The sequence below is a fragment of the Humulus lupulus genome, chromosome 5 (assembly GCF_963169125.1).
Source record: "Humulus lupulus chromosome 5, drHumLupu1.1, whole genome shotgun sequence".
Classification (NCBI taxonomy): domain Eukaryota; kingdom Viridiplantae; phylum Streptophyta; class Magnoliopsida; order Rosales; family Cannabaceae; genus Humulus; species Humulus lupulus.
Genome location: NC_084797.1, coordinates 218,477,233 through 218,493,263, shown reverse-complemented (window position 1 = coordinate 218,493,263; position 16,031 = coordinate 218,477,233). Strand labels below are relative to the sequence as shown.

Sequence of the window (16,031 nt, the reverse complement as noted above, 5' to 3'; positions counted from 1 at the left end):
GCAACTTTGAAAGCAAATCAACAACATATTTGCTTTGAGAGAGATATATACCAATTGAGTTTCTAAGTATTTCAACACCTCGAATGTAGTGTAGAGAACCCAAGTCTTTGATAGAAAACACATTATTGAGATCTGAGATGAATGAGGTTATGAGAGATGAGTTTGTTCCTGTGACCAAAATGTCATCAACATACACCAAGAGGATGATGAGTGTATGACCGGAATCATGTATGAATAAAGATGTGTCAGATTTAGAAGTTATAAAACCTTTGCTGAAAAGGGTGTGCTTGAGCTTGTTATTCCAGGCCCTGGGTGCTTGTTTAAGGCCATACAAGGTGTTATGAAGCTTACAAACATAATGACGATTTATAGATGATAACTCTACAAAATAAAGTTATTTTACCATATTTTTATGCTAATTGTTGCTTAGTCTTTGAGTTTTTAAGTAATTTATTAAGTTTTTAAGTAATTTTGTATTTATTAGTCTTATTGTAATTCTATAGATTTTTATATGTTTTTATAGATATTTTAATTATTTTATGTTGTAATTTAATAATTTAAAATTAGTATTGTTAGTTTGAATGCTAAAAATATGATTTTATTGAAATTAAATGTTATGTAAATTAAATTTTAATTAATATTTTCATGGAAGTTATATGGTATATTTTATTAGTGAAAATATTTAATTTTAATTTAGTTTATGATTATTTTGTAGAAAACAATGTTGCATTTTGGTACTTTGGAAAGAAGAGGAAAGACAAGAATTAAAGCTGAAAAAAAAAAGGAAAATATGGCAGTTATGAAATGCTCTCTAAGGCCCATGCCCTATTCGGCCCAACAGCCCAGACCTACTCCTGTCCCCAGCCGTGCACAGCTTCAGCTCCCCAGCCACTTTGGCCCGCGCCAGCTTCGTCCCAAGCATCTGCAGCTAGCTCCTTCGGCCCGTGCCTCTCCTCTAGCCAACTGGGCCCAGCCGAAGCTCCCAGGCCCATGCCTCCAGCCATCCACTTGCCTCCACTCGGGCCTGCCTAGCAAGCCCACGCCAGCCTTCAGCCAAGCTCCACCAGCCCAATTGGGCCTATGAACCATCCCAGGCCCGAGCCCAAAAGCCACCTGCCACCCAACCAGCTGCCTTGCCTCTTCCTTTAGCCCACCAATGGTCTTCTTGTCATCTTGTCCCCAATGTCTAAAAATGCCACATTTTTACCCAACTTTTCTACACATTTTCACCACAAAATCATCATCACCCCTACAATTTACCCCTATTTTTCATAGTATTATTTATTTAATCAATTTAATTAATTTAAATTGATTATTTTAATACTCTCATTTTGGCTATAAATAGGGAATTTTCAAGACCATTTAGGGGGTTTTCACTACACATTTTCTACACTTGGAAGACCACTCCATTCTCTTCATCTTTTTCTTCTTTTTGGTCATTTTTTCTATGAGTTTTTAGAGGAAAAATTTGGGGGTTCCTCCTCCAAATTTTCCTATTTATGTTTGTAATTTTTGGTTTGTAATTTCTATGCTAGTTATGAGTTTCTAATATTTTTAAGATTATTAAGGTGATGATGAAACAATATGTAACTAGATAGTATTTATGTTGTGTGTTGATTTCCCATTTTGTGCAATAAAGTTTATGGATTTTCTTCTTCAAATATTTTCTTTCATCTTAAATATCTTGTATTTTTTTTAGAACATATTTGTACTTTGTTCTTCATTAGTGCAAAATCATAATATTCTTTGATTAAGGTGTGCCATTAAATTGTGCACATCAAATGCTTAGAACAAAAATATTATGTTTTGCCTTATAAATAATATTAATTGATTTATTTGTTATTTCATTAGATTGATTTACATTAAATATTTTGAAATTATAATTTTAAAAGTGAAGATAAATCCTACAATTCTATAATAATTTGTGCTTAAATAGAATATCTAATTTGAATAAGTGATAGTGATTAATTTCTACTATTAATGAAACTTGGGAATCAAATGTACTTATAAATATTATTGAACTTATATCTTGTTGATTATAATACCTTAATAATCTTCTTTTACCAACTTGTTTACAATTCCTATCTTATTTATTTTTATTGCTTTAATATCTTTATTATTATCTTTTATTTTATTTTATTGATACAAAAATATCATCAATCTTTGGAGCTAGGTTAGATTTTATTAATTTTGGTTTAAAATAGTTTTCTTTTTTATTTTAGACAACTCCCTTGGGTTCGATCTCATGCTTACACGAACACTATATTTCATATACGATTCGTGCGCTTGCGAAGTTATAAATATTTAAAACATACCTGTTTTGGGTCCATCAGTAGAGTCAATAAAACCTTGGGGCTGCTCCATAAAGACAGTCTCTTGCAATTTCCCATGTAAAAAGGCATTGGTAACATCAAGTTGAGTAACATTCCACCCAAAAGAGACAACTAGAGTTAGGACGATTCTGATAGTTGCAGGCTTGACAACAAGAGAAAATGTTTCTGAAAAATCAATTCCAGGAATCTGCAAGTAACCCTTTGCTACCAATCTAGACTTGTATCTATCAAGTGACCCATCTGCCTTGAGTTTGACATGAAACACCCATTTATTGCCTACCAAATTTATATGTGGTTCAGGAGGACATAGAGTCCAAGTTCCATTTTGAAGTAATGCATCGTATTCTTGTTGCATTGACTGCAACCAAGCTGGATTTGCTAGAGCCTTTTTGACTGATGTAGGCTCTTTGGGAAGAAAGGACTTAGGAAGAGGGTGTCTTATTGCTGCATAAGCCTCTGGCTTCGAAATTCCTGATTTAGCTCTAGTTTGCATCGGATGTGTGTTTGTTGGTGGAACTGCAGCAGTAGAAGAATAAGGAGCTAAATGAGATTGTGTGATCAATTCTGGTTGAGAGATAGTTGGAACAACTGGTGATAAGGATGTATCAGCTCGAGGGCTAGAGGTTTCTACAGCAGCAGCGATAGCATATTGTGTATCTGGTGCAGTAGTTGCAGCAGTTGGTAATTGGATTGGCCTCATAGTTACCTCAAGAGAAGTTTTTGACAATTGATTAGTGCTAGGAGTAAGTGATACAATTTGAAAAAGTGCAGAAGGAAAAAGAGACTGAGATGATGAGGATACTTGTTGTGTCGATGAAGAGATCCTATTAGCAGGAAACTTAGTCTCATTAAATGTGACATTCCTTGAAAAATAGACACGACCAACAAGGTTTTGGCAGAGATAACCTTTATGTTGCAGAGAGTATCCCACAAAAATACACTTCTCGGTTTTGAAATTGAGTTTGTTGGTGAGGTATGGTCGTAAATGTGGATAACATGCACATCCAAAAGTCTTCAAAAACTCATAGTCAGGTGCTTTCCCAAAGAGACACTCAAAAGGTGAGATATTGCCAATAATTGTAGTGGGCATTCTATTGATGACATAAACAGAACTTTGAAATGCAAGCCACCAATAGGAGAGTTTTAAATTGGATTGAGCAAGCAAAGTGAGGCCAGTTTTAGTGATATGATGATGTTTCCTTTCGGCTCGACCATTTTGTTCATGGCCATGAGGACAAGGATGTTGAAAGTTAATGCCTTGGGACTGCAAAAATTGAGATAAAGGTCTGAATTCTCCTCCCCAATCAAACTGAACAGTTTTGATTGACAAATCAAACTGGTTTTCAACAATCTTTTTGAACTGAACAAATGTCTCAAAGGCTTGGGATTTGAGAACTAATGGAAAAACCCAAGTGTACATGCTATAATAATCTATAAAATGAATGTAGTACATGCATCCCTCCTTAGAAGCAACATGAGAAGGATCCCATAGGTTTGTGTGAATTAATTCAAGAGGTTTAGATGTGCGGGAAGCTGAGAGAGAATAAGGTTGCTTACAACTTTTTCCTTTTTGACATGCCTCACAAAAACGAAGGTCCTTGATGCTGCCCATGTGTTTAACTTGACTCAAAATTTGACTAAGAATTCTAGGAGCAAGATGGCCAATCTTTGAATGCCATATATTTACATCATTTACAGAAGTAATAATAAAACAATTTGGAGATATAAAGGAAGTATCAATATTATTGCTGATAGAAGTATTACAAGATGAATCTTTACAATGTGATGAGGGTGTACAAGAAGAAAAATGAGATTCTGTAGAATCTTTACAAGGAAAATCTAATGAAACAACAGTAGAAGTACATGTATGATGACAAGAACAAGAAGCTGGAACAGTTGTAGCAAGGTTACATTCCAGTGGCACCTCTAAACCAGATTTGGACCTTTGTGAGAGCATATATAAGCCATCCTTAATTCTCCCTTTCAACAGCACTTTCACTGAATCCTTGTCCTTAACAAAGCAGCAAGTTGAGTGAAATTCCATAAATACATTGTTATCCTTACTTAGTTTAGACACACAAACTAGATTCTTGGTTATATGAGGAACTTTTAAAATTGAATTAAGTTGTAAAGAACTTGAGGAATAAGGTGAGGAAATGTTACCAATGTGAGAGATTTGAAGTCTCTTACCATTTCCAACAGCAAGAGATTCGGATCCATAGTATGGTGCCTCATGTTGAAGTTGTTCCATGCCAAGAGCAACATGATTTGTAGCACCTGTATTTGCATATCACTCATGATCATCTCCAAAATCAGGTATGGTGGAGGATGTATAAGCCTGAGGAGCACCATCATCTTCTAACTCAGTGAGATAAGCACGAGCTTGGTTATCTCCAATCTTGGAGTTAATAAAGGCTTTATCAAATCAATAATGACACATTATTGTAGTATGTCCAGCCTTATGACAGATTTGACAGCGTAGTTTAGGGAGATTAGCACCCCGTCCAGAGAAACGATTTGAGCCTCGACCAAAATTGGGATTTGGTGCATTGCCTCGACCAGAGGTACCATAAGTGCGATAGCCAGAATTAGACTGACCATATCAATTTGGTCCAAGAGACAAATTAGCAGTCATTTTGGAAGTGAGTTCACCAAGAGCATAGTGTCTTTCCGATCTTGTTTCATAAGACACGAGTAAAGATTGTATAGACTCAAAAGAAAGGTCATCCACACTACTTGTAACATGCACAACAACAGGGCCAAACTCAGGGCCTAAGCCATTCATTAAGTGCATAATGATATCATGCTCTTCCATAGGATAACCAGCAGTTGACAAAGAATCAGAAAGAAGCTTAATTTTATCAAAGTAATCAGAAATGGAAAGGTTGCCCTTCTGAATAGTCAAAATTTGGGACTTGATTTGAAGGATTCTTGCTTTGGATTGGCTGGAAAATCTCTGTTCCAACACTTTCCATGCCAAATGTGATGTGGAATACTGAGCAAGAAATCCAAGAACAACCTCGGACATAGAAGAACGAAGTCAACTGAGAAGCAATTGATCCTTGAAAATCTAGGTATTGTGTTCTGGGTTGACAGAGCCGTCAACCATTGTTCGAGGAGGAGCTACACCAGTGAGTAGTATATCGTCCAAGCCATGGCCGATGACCGTCGGTAGCACCTGAGATTTCCAGGCAAGGAAGTTAAGTCGATCTAACTTGACTGTGAGAGAAGAACTAAGAGAATTAGCAAAAGGGTTAGTAACAGTAAGAGTGGAAGCAGAAGGAGTAGTAGTGATGGTCGTCAATGGCGGATTTGTAGGTCTAACGTCTCAAATTCCCTAATATGGCTTAATGCCTAGATTATGGGGCCATGAGGGCAATAATTAGTTTAATGTGTTATTATGTGATTATATGCATGGCTATGTGAGTTGTATTGCTATATGGTTGTATTTGCATGCATGTGGGGCCAAGAATGGCATTTTCGTAATTTTGGCCTGTTGATGGCATATTTATATATTTATGTGCATGTATGTGATATATGGGTGAGACCACATTATTATGCAGATATATTTGAGTTACTCGGCACGAGGCGATCCTAGGAAGTAAGTTAGCGGTTTAGTAATAACGGGGTCAAATACCAAGCTCAGGGTGAGCCTAGGGGTATTTTGCGTATTTAGTACATTACCGGGATTACAAGGGTGATGGGAAATTATTTGAGGATATTAGAAGTAACGAGAAATGGGGGACGTTAATTATGATTAACGGGGTAGGTGGAAAATGACAAAACTGCCCTTGAGGGGCTTTGGAGAGAAGGTTGGCCCTAGGGGAATTTTAGTCATTTAAGGCAAAAATCTGGTGACTTAGTCACTTTTCCCTTGGCTGAAGAAATAGAACACTCTAGCTTTTTCTCTCTTCCTCTCGATTGTGCTCTTCTCCCTCACAGTTTCTCTTTCAATTTGGACTTGGGATCTTGAGGCTAAACATAAGGATTTAAGGCTTGAGGGTTTAGGATTGAATTACAACAAGTAAAGGGATTCAAATCACAACTAAGGTAAGAACTTTAAACTCTGTTTTTAGTTGGTTTTTCTCTATGGTTTTGGCTATTTTAAGCTTGAAACTTTGAGGTTGTGATTGAGTTTTTGGTGGTGTTTTGAATGTGTTAAAGTTTGGGTTTTTATTTTGCTGAGATTGGGGTGGGATGTTTGGAAGGATTTGATTTAGTTTTGGTTGAGTTTGAACTGAAGAAAGAACAGGGGTGCGGGGTTCGCAGGGGTCGTGTTCTTGGGCACCACGGCCCGTGCTCTGGACCCAAACAGGGGGCTTTCTATCTGGGAGGCACACCGCGACCCTTAGGGGCGAGTCGCGGCCCGCCTGGCCATTTTTGGCAACCTTGGGTTTTAATGGCGGGATTTCAAACCTTAAGGCCCGAGATCGTATCTACTACCCGGTTTGGTAGAATTCGAGGTCCTAGAGGCTAGGAATTTGTCTAGAAGCCTTTATTTACTCATTATTGATGGGATTTTATATTTGGTTATGACTAGGTTACCGCTAAGGGTTCAAGGTCAGGATTGTGCTCGAGGCTCATTCTTAATTTATCTTACGCTCGGACCTGAGGTAAGAAAATTGCACCCATTATGTGACATACATGATTGGGCATCGGCCCCTGTAAATGTGCATGATTATTGATGAAGCATGTTGAGTGTTCTATATATTGGTATATGTTGTATAATGAATGCTTGTTTGCATTACTTACTTGAGAAAAGCATTGACTTATCAGTCAAGGACGTCAATAGCGATGAGCGCTGGTCGTAAAGCATTGACTTATGAGTTAAGAGTGGCAATAGCGCGAAGAGCGCTGGTCGATATGATTAGATCTAATCAGCAGAGCGTTACACGCTCGTCCGACCCCATGGTCGTAGAAAACTAAAGCGCTTGACTAGTTCTATGGCTAGTTACTCAAAGCTAGGGAAAAAGGCTCAGGGTGACTTTATGGTCACATGGCTTGGGCAAAGGACCCCAGGTTGACTCCATGGTCATCTATTCAGGGCAAAGGGCCCCAAGTTGACTCTATGGTCATATAATTAGGGTTGCAGGCCCCAGAATGATTCTATAATCATTTACTTGTACTTGTATGCATGCAATATTAATTTTTCTTGTTGGGCCTTGGCTCATGGGTGCTATGTGGTGCAGGTAAAGGAAAAGAAAAGCTAACCCAGCCATGAGTGGAAAGCTTAGGTGGTGACTTGTACATATGCTGCCGCTTGACCACCACGGCCAAGGTTTCTTAGAGGAACTAGGGTTAAACCCTATTTTGCCGCTTAGGGCGGCGGATTGTAACTTTTGAGTTGTAATGACCATTTTGGACTGTGAACAACTTTGTAAACACTATTATGGGAACCCATGTTCAGTTTAACGTTTTTAATAAAATATTCATTCCTTTTGACTGAGATTTTAACCCTAGTCCATTAATTATATTTAGATGCACGTTTATGGCATAAATACATGTTTAGCAGATTAAGCACTATTTAAAATACACAGTGTGACGATCTTGGCTAACCAGGGCATTACAGTAGGTATTGGTAATGGCAAATTAGCAGGAGTAATAGCAGAAGAATCTTCAACAAGGTCGTCAATGCGAGAAGGATCCATTATCGACTTGTGTCAATGGCTGTGATACCATGTAAGAATTTATATATACAAAGAACCTCAACAGAGCACACAAGCAAATGAGAGTAGAGCATGAGAAATTGATTTTCATTTATAGAAAAAGTTTACAAGGTGAGCTGTAATTACAACTAAAGAAAGAAACAATTAGTTACAAAAATCAAGAATAAAAGACTGATTTAACAAATGTCTTATGTAACTAAAATGTCGTTTTCTTCCTTAATAAATACCATCTTTCTAAAATAAAATAGAGGAAATTACATTTTATATGGGATTTTAATAAAGTGTGCAAAAATATGGCTTTTTTCAAAAAAGTTAATCTATGGCTTTTTTTAAGAATGTTCACTTTTATGGGTTTATTTTCCCATATTTTTGTATAAAAGTTGGTTTATGCCATAGTTTTACTCTTAATCAAATTTGGAAGGGTATGTTTGTAATTTGATTATTATTTTTTTAGGTTATTTGTTTTTTTATATTGTTTTTATATTACTAATTTTATATTAAATTTTTCTTTGGTTGTTTTGCAAATTTTTTTTGTAATATGAATTGTTTTTAAAATTATTATTTATTTATTATAAACATGTTTTTTTTTTAAGATTGCACGTTTTTTTTTTTCAAATCCTGGGTAGGGTAACCAGTTACTTGATTGATCTTAAAAAAAAATCCTAGAGCTATGTTAAATAACATGCACCAGGAGGGGTAACTAGTTATCCTGAGATGAGTAACTTTCTGCCATAAGAGGGGTGATGAGTTACTCATATTAAATATGAAAAGAAACATCAAATTTGAAGGAAAAAAAAATGGAAGAACGCTTTATTAAAAAAGGAAGAAGAAGTAACTATGATTTTAGTAACATAAGTAAATAGTTACCATAAAGAAACCATAAATATACACACACCAGAACGTGAAAGTAACCAGTTACCCTCAGAAATATACACACAAAGAGTGTGAAGGTAAACAGTTACCCATTCACATTTTCATATTTTTATTAGTTTTCTTTCCAAATTTTGGTATTCCTATAAGTGTTACAGTAAAAAAAAATGCTGAAAAAATTGATTTGAATTTTTTTTACATATAGTGGAAAAAACTATAAAAAAAATTACAATAATAAAAGATAACAAATAAAAAAAAATAGTAGAATAATTATCTAATGTCAAAATATATGTGTGAAAAAAATAAAAAGAAAGAAATAGAATGAGAAAAGAATAAGTAAAAAATTGAAAAATAAAATGTGAAAAAAACAAAAGAAATGATGAATGAAAAAAAATAGATGAATAAATAAGAATGAAAAGAAGAAGAAGAAAAATAATGGAACAATGAAAAGAAAAAAAATATGAATGAAAAAATTGGTAGAAAAAAAAGCTCATATGTGTGAAAAAAGAAAAAAAAATGGAAGGAGAAAATAATAAATACAAAAATGAAGAAAAAATAGAATGAAAAAAAAAACTGAAAAAATATGAAAAAAAACAATACAAATGAAAGAAAAAAATAGATAAATGAATAAAAGTGAAAAAAGAAGAAGAATGATGAAAAAATGGAAAGAAGAAAAGATGTTGGAAAAAATTGGTAGGAAAAAAAAAAACAAATAAAGAAAAAATAATAAAAAAACGATGGAAAAAAATAAAAATAAAATTACTTTTAAAATCAAAGAAAACATAACTATGATAAAAAATGTGACATTTCCATATTTTAGTTAGCTACTAATTGTGTTTCTCATACTTTAACTTTTTCTTTAATAAATTTTCCCATACAAATTAAGAAAAATACAACTCTCATATTTTTTGCACATTGGTGGTATAAAAACCATACTTTTGAAAAATTCCCAATAAAATATCCAAACAGTGAGATTTGATCACGACTTAAATCGCTCCGAAGTAGAATACGATAGCACACAAATAATTAACTAAATCATTTGATCATCCTTTTTTTTCTTTTTCTTTTTTAATTTCAATAACATGGTTGCTTGAAACTTAAAATTATTCCACGACATTTCCAACATGTTTAAGTTACATATCCACAATATCACATGGGAATATAAACAGAGAAATCTACGAATCTTTTTTTTTTTTTTTTCATTTGATGATTTGATAATTGATATGTGCAACATTTAAATTAATTAATCAAATACCATCACCTGTCCCGACACAAATCATTAAAACAAAAATGGGGCAGGAGGCGTTTTGTCTCAACCATTTCTTTTTTTTTTCTTTTCATTTTTCTTCTTTCTTTCCATACACATTTATGTTACAACAAAGAAAGTAAAAAAGAAAATATGGTTAATTTCAGAAGCTAGTGTGCCATATAGCATCATCACCCTCCCCGCACCGCTGGTGTACTTCCTCCATTCTCTCCACAGATTTGCAAATGCCGCTGCAGGTCCAATCAAACGACGCAGCACAGGCATTACCCGCCTGTGCTTTCCACTCGCAATCTGTATCGGCAAAGTGTTCAAAAGTTTTAAAGAAAGAGTTTTGTCTAATAAATTACAAGTACATTTTAGTGTTTGGTCAAGTTTGTAATGTCAAAATGAGTTGTTAGGTATACCAATGCCATCCATTGGTGGTCATGGAAAGAATTAAAACTCTTTATAGTTCTTGTTGGAAGCTTGAAATGGAGATTAACATTAAGAACTTTAAGAAATTCTCGGGAAGAGTGTCAATCGAAAAGAAGTACAGTATTGTTTCTCAATGCTAACTGTTGATGTGTCAAGAAAAATGTTGGTAGCGAAAAAACAAGCTTGATGATGATAAAACTAGCATAGATACTGAGATAAAGAATTTACCTGGGGGAGTCCCACAGCAGAGGCTTCTATCATCGATGTGCTCGACATCAAGACCAATAAACCAAGAACCCAAAGAAACATCTTCATTAGCATATCTATGAAGTATGTGCCTATGGTGGAAAACATCAATTGTCAGCAGTTATTTCCTTTTTGATAGATATACACATGAAACTCGAGCACTGACAGTTCATATTCATATAAACATGTGCAGAATGATAATATTTCTAAAAGACTTACTTATTCACTGAGATGTAAGTAGCTAAATCTTTGGAGAGAACATAAATTTGCCCTGTGGCATGCCTAAAGTATTTGTTTCCTTCCTCACCAAATTTCCAATATTCGGGTTCGTGGTACCTGACACCCCTGAGAGAGAAAGATTAAAATGCATGTACAATGAATGACAGGATGACAAGAGAAAATTGAAAACCATTGCTCACTTCTGTGCCAGGACAGGACCAGACTTCATGCAGCCAATATAAACGCGAGACTTTGATCGATGGCGCGTCAAAGTAGAACCAACCATACCTGCCAAGCATCAACAACTATCAAGTACCTCTGAAAACTGCAGACAAAATTTTATTTTTCTAGATCAGACAGGCGATTTACATTAAAGTGCATACACTAACCAAGATTTATGTGAACATCATCGTCAACTTTGATAAAAAAGTCAGCATCCCACTTAGCGACAGCTGTTGAGAAATAGATTTGGGTTTTGGAAGACAACTCATGATATCCTTCCACATGGTTCTGCAGATGACCAGGATATAAAATATTATATAAAACTTCAAGATTGTAATTTTAATAACTAAAAAACTATAACGACCATGGTTTGAGAAATTATTTCTTGTAAATGGCAATCAGACCATATATTAAATGTTATAGTCTTGGAAAAGAAGCTAGCAAATTGACTTCAATTAAACAGTGATACCAAATCAAATGCAAATTTACTACTTGCTAATGGAAAAGGTACAAGCACAGGTGACTTAGTCATCAAAATCTTTCGGCAATAGCAAGTAAATTCGATTAGAGTAAGTCTGCAAGATACCAGTCGCAAAAAATCCTTATGTTGAGCTTCTTCTGCATCAATGGCACGGTCCAAAACACCACCTGGAGTTGCACTGAAGGCCCAAAAATTTAAGACGTCACACTTCAGTTGATTTTTAATGTTGTGAAATAAATGTTCCCATCAATTCAATTTTAAGTTAACCTACCTGTGTCCAATAACAAACCGTATTATGATTCCCTTCTCTCTCTCCAATCTCTTCAGCTCATCTCCTGAAATAAGGTTGAGAAAAAATCTTAATAGGCATCTACTAACTACTTGTGTGAAGGGTTGGTTTTTAGTTTGGTAATGAACCTTGAGGCATCCATGTGTCTCTGATTGAGTCCCTTCGTTTTCTGCTGCTAAATGCTGTCATGATTCCCATAACAAAGAAAACCTTCTGTCGCTCCTTGAATTGCTCGGTTCCTTGTCTTGTAACCACGGGAGATCCTTCCTCACTGTTGTCAGATTTGGCTGCTCTAGCTGCTGCTAACTGCACCTCCAATGAGGATATTGTCTTGTCTAATGTCCTGAAAGCATTTGCAACATGAATATTCCATACAAACTATCCTAAGCGATAAAATTGAGTGAAAGAAATAGGTAAGAATGTAAATTCCTAATAACTTTCACCAAAGATAAAAAGATTTATAAGATGTGTTATGTATACTTACATGATTACATCATGTGTCTGTGAAACTTGAGAAAGAATGTCTCCCACTTGGTCTGAAACCTCCTGTAATATTAACAGCATTATCACATCAGCAAAGTCTTACCACGGCAATGGAGATAATAAAAAATATATAATCCTTGCCTTCTTATCACAATTTACTGTGGGTAGAACATCTCCTGATTGATGTTTCGTCAAGGATGAAGCCTCCTCATCCATTTTGACTGGATCAGTGACATCCCAAATCCTACAGAAATGTTAAAGTTCAACCTCACATATTCATATACAAAAGAAAGTTCCTGGGGCAGAGAGGGGAATTCTTCCAGTGATAAAGATGACCACTACAATGACTACATATGGAAACAATAATCCAAATAGAACAAAACAGGAAGCAATAGAGAATGAAAGCGGAACACTTACAGCCTACAAAACAAAACTAACAGAGCTGAAAATGACTGAAACATAACAAGTATAACACAGGTAGAGGTACATTTTCATTTAGAAAATAAACCCATGAGATACTGTGCTACCATATTTCATGTCATGGTCTGGCTGTCAACTAACAGATTACGGGATTAGATGATTGATGACATGTGCTCCCACATAGAATTATCGGGCTTGAGTCATATTGATAACAATTCCTTGTAAATATAATATATATACACATATTTATACATAAGGAATTTGAGCAAGCTGAAGTTCACAATCATCACACTTTCTATGTTACAGACTCCTTCAAACATCCAAAATTATTGCACCACTGTAACCAGCAATTTTCAACAGCACAGCTCTTGATGCAGCATAACAAATTTTCCAGATCGCATTTTATCACAAGCACTTTCATAACAAATTCCAGACTGTTAGGCATCCAGAAGACGTGTAGATGAGAAAGAAATAGGCCAACCAAGTAAGTGTTGTGATGCATAATAAAAAAAGACAGTACTTTCATATCAGGAGCATAGCAGAAGCCTTAACAATTAGGGTGTAATTGTGGAACAACCTAGAGATATATAGACTCAAAACTCCATAGGAATGCCCCACTAAATAAACTTCAGACTAAATTTCAATCCCCAAATGCAGAAAATTGAAGAATCCTGCTATCTCAAAACAAACATCCAAATCTGATCTCAAAAAATAACTTCCTTGTATTAATAGTTGCATCATCCTTGTTCTGGGATATGAAATTCAGTTTTCATCACCAAAGAACCACCTATTCAACAGTTTGCTATTAAACTTAAACTACATCAGCAGGGATTGTGAAACTCAGATTGCACTAGCCAGCAAAAGTGACTTATCGAAGTGAATAACAAATGCCCCAACTCACGTACTCCATTGTCAAATAGAATCCAACAGATCGTTTAGTGTAGACCAACCATTATCCTAGCTAGCACCAGGTCTTATGCATCTAGTCAGAAAGACCAGAAAGTAAGTCCTTGTTTTTTATCCAGACAAAATCCTTTAAAAAGCCAGCCTGAAACTCAGTCTCCAATGGCAGATACCTAAAAAGGCATGAATCCAGAAACCCAAAACCAATACTTACGCATAGGCTAAAGCTTATACCATACAACATTGAAACAAAACAAGAGGGTCTTAAAAGAAAGAACATTTTAACATTAAAAATCACACATTTTTTAGCTCCATATAAAGTAAGGAGCAAATCCAAGGAGCTGATTTAGTTAACATAAGATCCAACCCAGTACATAGAGATAGAAAATAAAAACAGAACAAACCTGTTAACAACAAGTACACCCAAGAAGAAGCTGGCAATGCAAAAGAGAGATACCCATCTGGTAGAAACTCCATTGCCAACCTTGTGAGGTCTATTCAGACCCATTTGAGTTGGAAAGAAAGAAAGACTTCAACTTTAAGTAAGAAGAAGAAGAAGAAGAAGAAGAAGAAGCTTTCTCCCACCTATTTGAAGCTCAGGGGTATAAGGGAAAGGTTAATAATTATGATGGTGTCACAGAGTGAAAAGAGAGGAGGACCCCATTAGAGAAAAATAAGGAACAACATCCAAAATCATGTCAAAGAAAATAGTCCCATAAATAGAAGGAAGAAAGGGACTCAAGGGAAAGCAAGGCTTTTATGATCTTCCTAAGCTTTCACACAACTCATAAATCAAAATCCACATTCGCTCAGAGAGGAAATGGGCTGTGTTTTGTAATTATGTTCCACTTCATTGTTTTGTCACGAGAAATTCAAATAACAATATTAATTTCTTTTCTTTTTTTTTTTTAAATGAATAATAATAATTTGAAATAACCAACGTCACGACAACATTCTGGCTACCAATAATGCCCCTTTATTTTCAAGCAATACCTTTACTGTTGCTCTTTACTTTTATTATTAATGCCATTATACGGTTGTTTTTTTAATTTATATTTTCCAGTTAAAGTAACTGGTAATTTTAAAGAATGGCCTAATTTATTTAAATCTAAAAAATTGGTTTATTTCAATCTCAAATCAGGTCCATGATGTTACATTTTAATTTTAGATGTTGATTTTGACATACTCAAAATAATATGTTTAGGTGTTGTGGTGAGTATCGTTTTCTTGAACCATTTTTTAATTTTGAGTGTCTTTCCTGCTAAGATATCTATAATTGGTTAAACTAATCTTGGATTTGATAAGTTTCAAATTGTTACTAGAAGTGGGTGTCACATGTATGTGTTAGTGTTACTACTACAAATGGGACACATTTTCCACTAAAAATTATGGTAAAAGTTTATTAGTGATGCCCTTTTGGTAATGTTCAAATTAATTTGTACTTGTGAATTATTTATTGTATTAGTATGTAACAAGAATTGCTTCATTATTATTTCATTGTTTCACCATTGATTATGATAAGTACTTCTAACCAAAGAAAGTAACAATGTGAATGTTTGTACCTGTAATTTAAGGTGATCTTTCAGACTATTACTAATTCAAAGTTAGTGGCTCAGTGCTTTAGCTTAAATAAATAAATGAAAGTTAAGGGGCTCAATGAGCAAACAATACACGCAACTATAGTAATTACAACAACGTGCCTTTATTTAAATGTAACGTACTTGTTGATTGATATTTTTTTACCTAATTTATTATTATTGAACAAGTCTTTCTCTAATCACTTATGACAGTCAAATATATATGTATATATAATATATAAATAGATATATAATTTGTATGTTTAGGTAGGTTTGAATAACTCAAACCAAATACCACACGCTAAATCAGTAAATCAAATTTAAGATGAAATTTTTTGTGTGAATATTTTGAAATTTAAAAAATATATATTTATATATATATCAATAACTTGAAAGAGGGTATAATTGTCATGAGATTTTATATGAATGTACCACTTTCCAACATAATGATGAAGTAACGTTCCAACCAACAAACTGAAAAGCAAAAGGAAAGAGGTAGAAAAACCAAAAAATAATAATACACATGGAAAATCAAATTAAGGTTGTCAACCTTTTCCATACTAAGTAGAAAAATTATAAAAAATAATTTGCATTTCAGTAAATACCAAAAAAAACTTAAATAGTAAAAATCACTATGACTA

The 16,031-nt window shown here is 34.5% G+C and overlaps 1 protein-coding gene across 2 annotated transcripts; it reads right to left on the bottom strand.

The window, feature by feature from the left end:
* Positions 1–10,093: 10,093 nt before the first annotated feature.
* LOC133778188 (beta-1,6-galactosyltransferase GALT31A) lies at positions 10,094–14,661 on the bottom strand. Of its 2 annotated transcripts, XM_062218053.1 has the most exons (12): positions 14,218–14,348; positions 12,908–13,986; positions 12,632–12,734; positions 12,492–12,553; positions 12,136–12,350; positions 11,990–12,053; positions 11,824–11,896; positions 11,405–11,525; positions 11,216–11,303; positions 11,016–11,141; positions 10,779–10,888; positions 10,094–10,427 (listed from the first exon to the last, which is right to left on the bottom strand). In XM_062218053.1, the coding sequence occupies exons 2-12, from the start codon at positions 12,949–12,951 to the stop codon at positions 10,279–10,281; spliced, it is 1,155 nt and encodes a 384-aa protein (XP_062074037.1). In that variant the 5' UTR covers positions 12,952–13,986; positions 14,218–14,348; the 3' UTR covers positions 10,094–10,278. The 2 variants fall into 2 exon arrangements, with proteins under 2 accessions (XP_062074037.1, XP_062074036.1); XM_062218052.1 differs by lacking the exon at positions 12,908–13,986 and having other exon boundaries at positions 14,218–14,661.
* Positions 14,662–16,031: the final 1,370 nt, after the last annotated feature.

Excerpts from the sequence above, each read along its gene's own strand:
- LOC133778188 (XM_062218052.1), bottom strand. The coding sequence starts at position 14,321 with ATGGGTCTGAATAGACCTCACAAGGTTGGCAATGGAGTTTCTACCAGA. Across the intron at positions 12,735-14,217 it reads GGTGTACTTGTTGTTAACAG|GATTTGGGATGTCACTGATC; the intron begins GTTTGTTCTGTT and ends ACATTTCTGTAG. Across the intron at positions 11,304-11,404 it reads TGATGTTCACATAAATCTTG|GTATGGTTGGTTCTACTTTG; the intron begins GTTAGTGTATGC and ends GATGCTTGGCAG.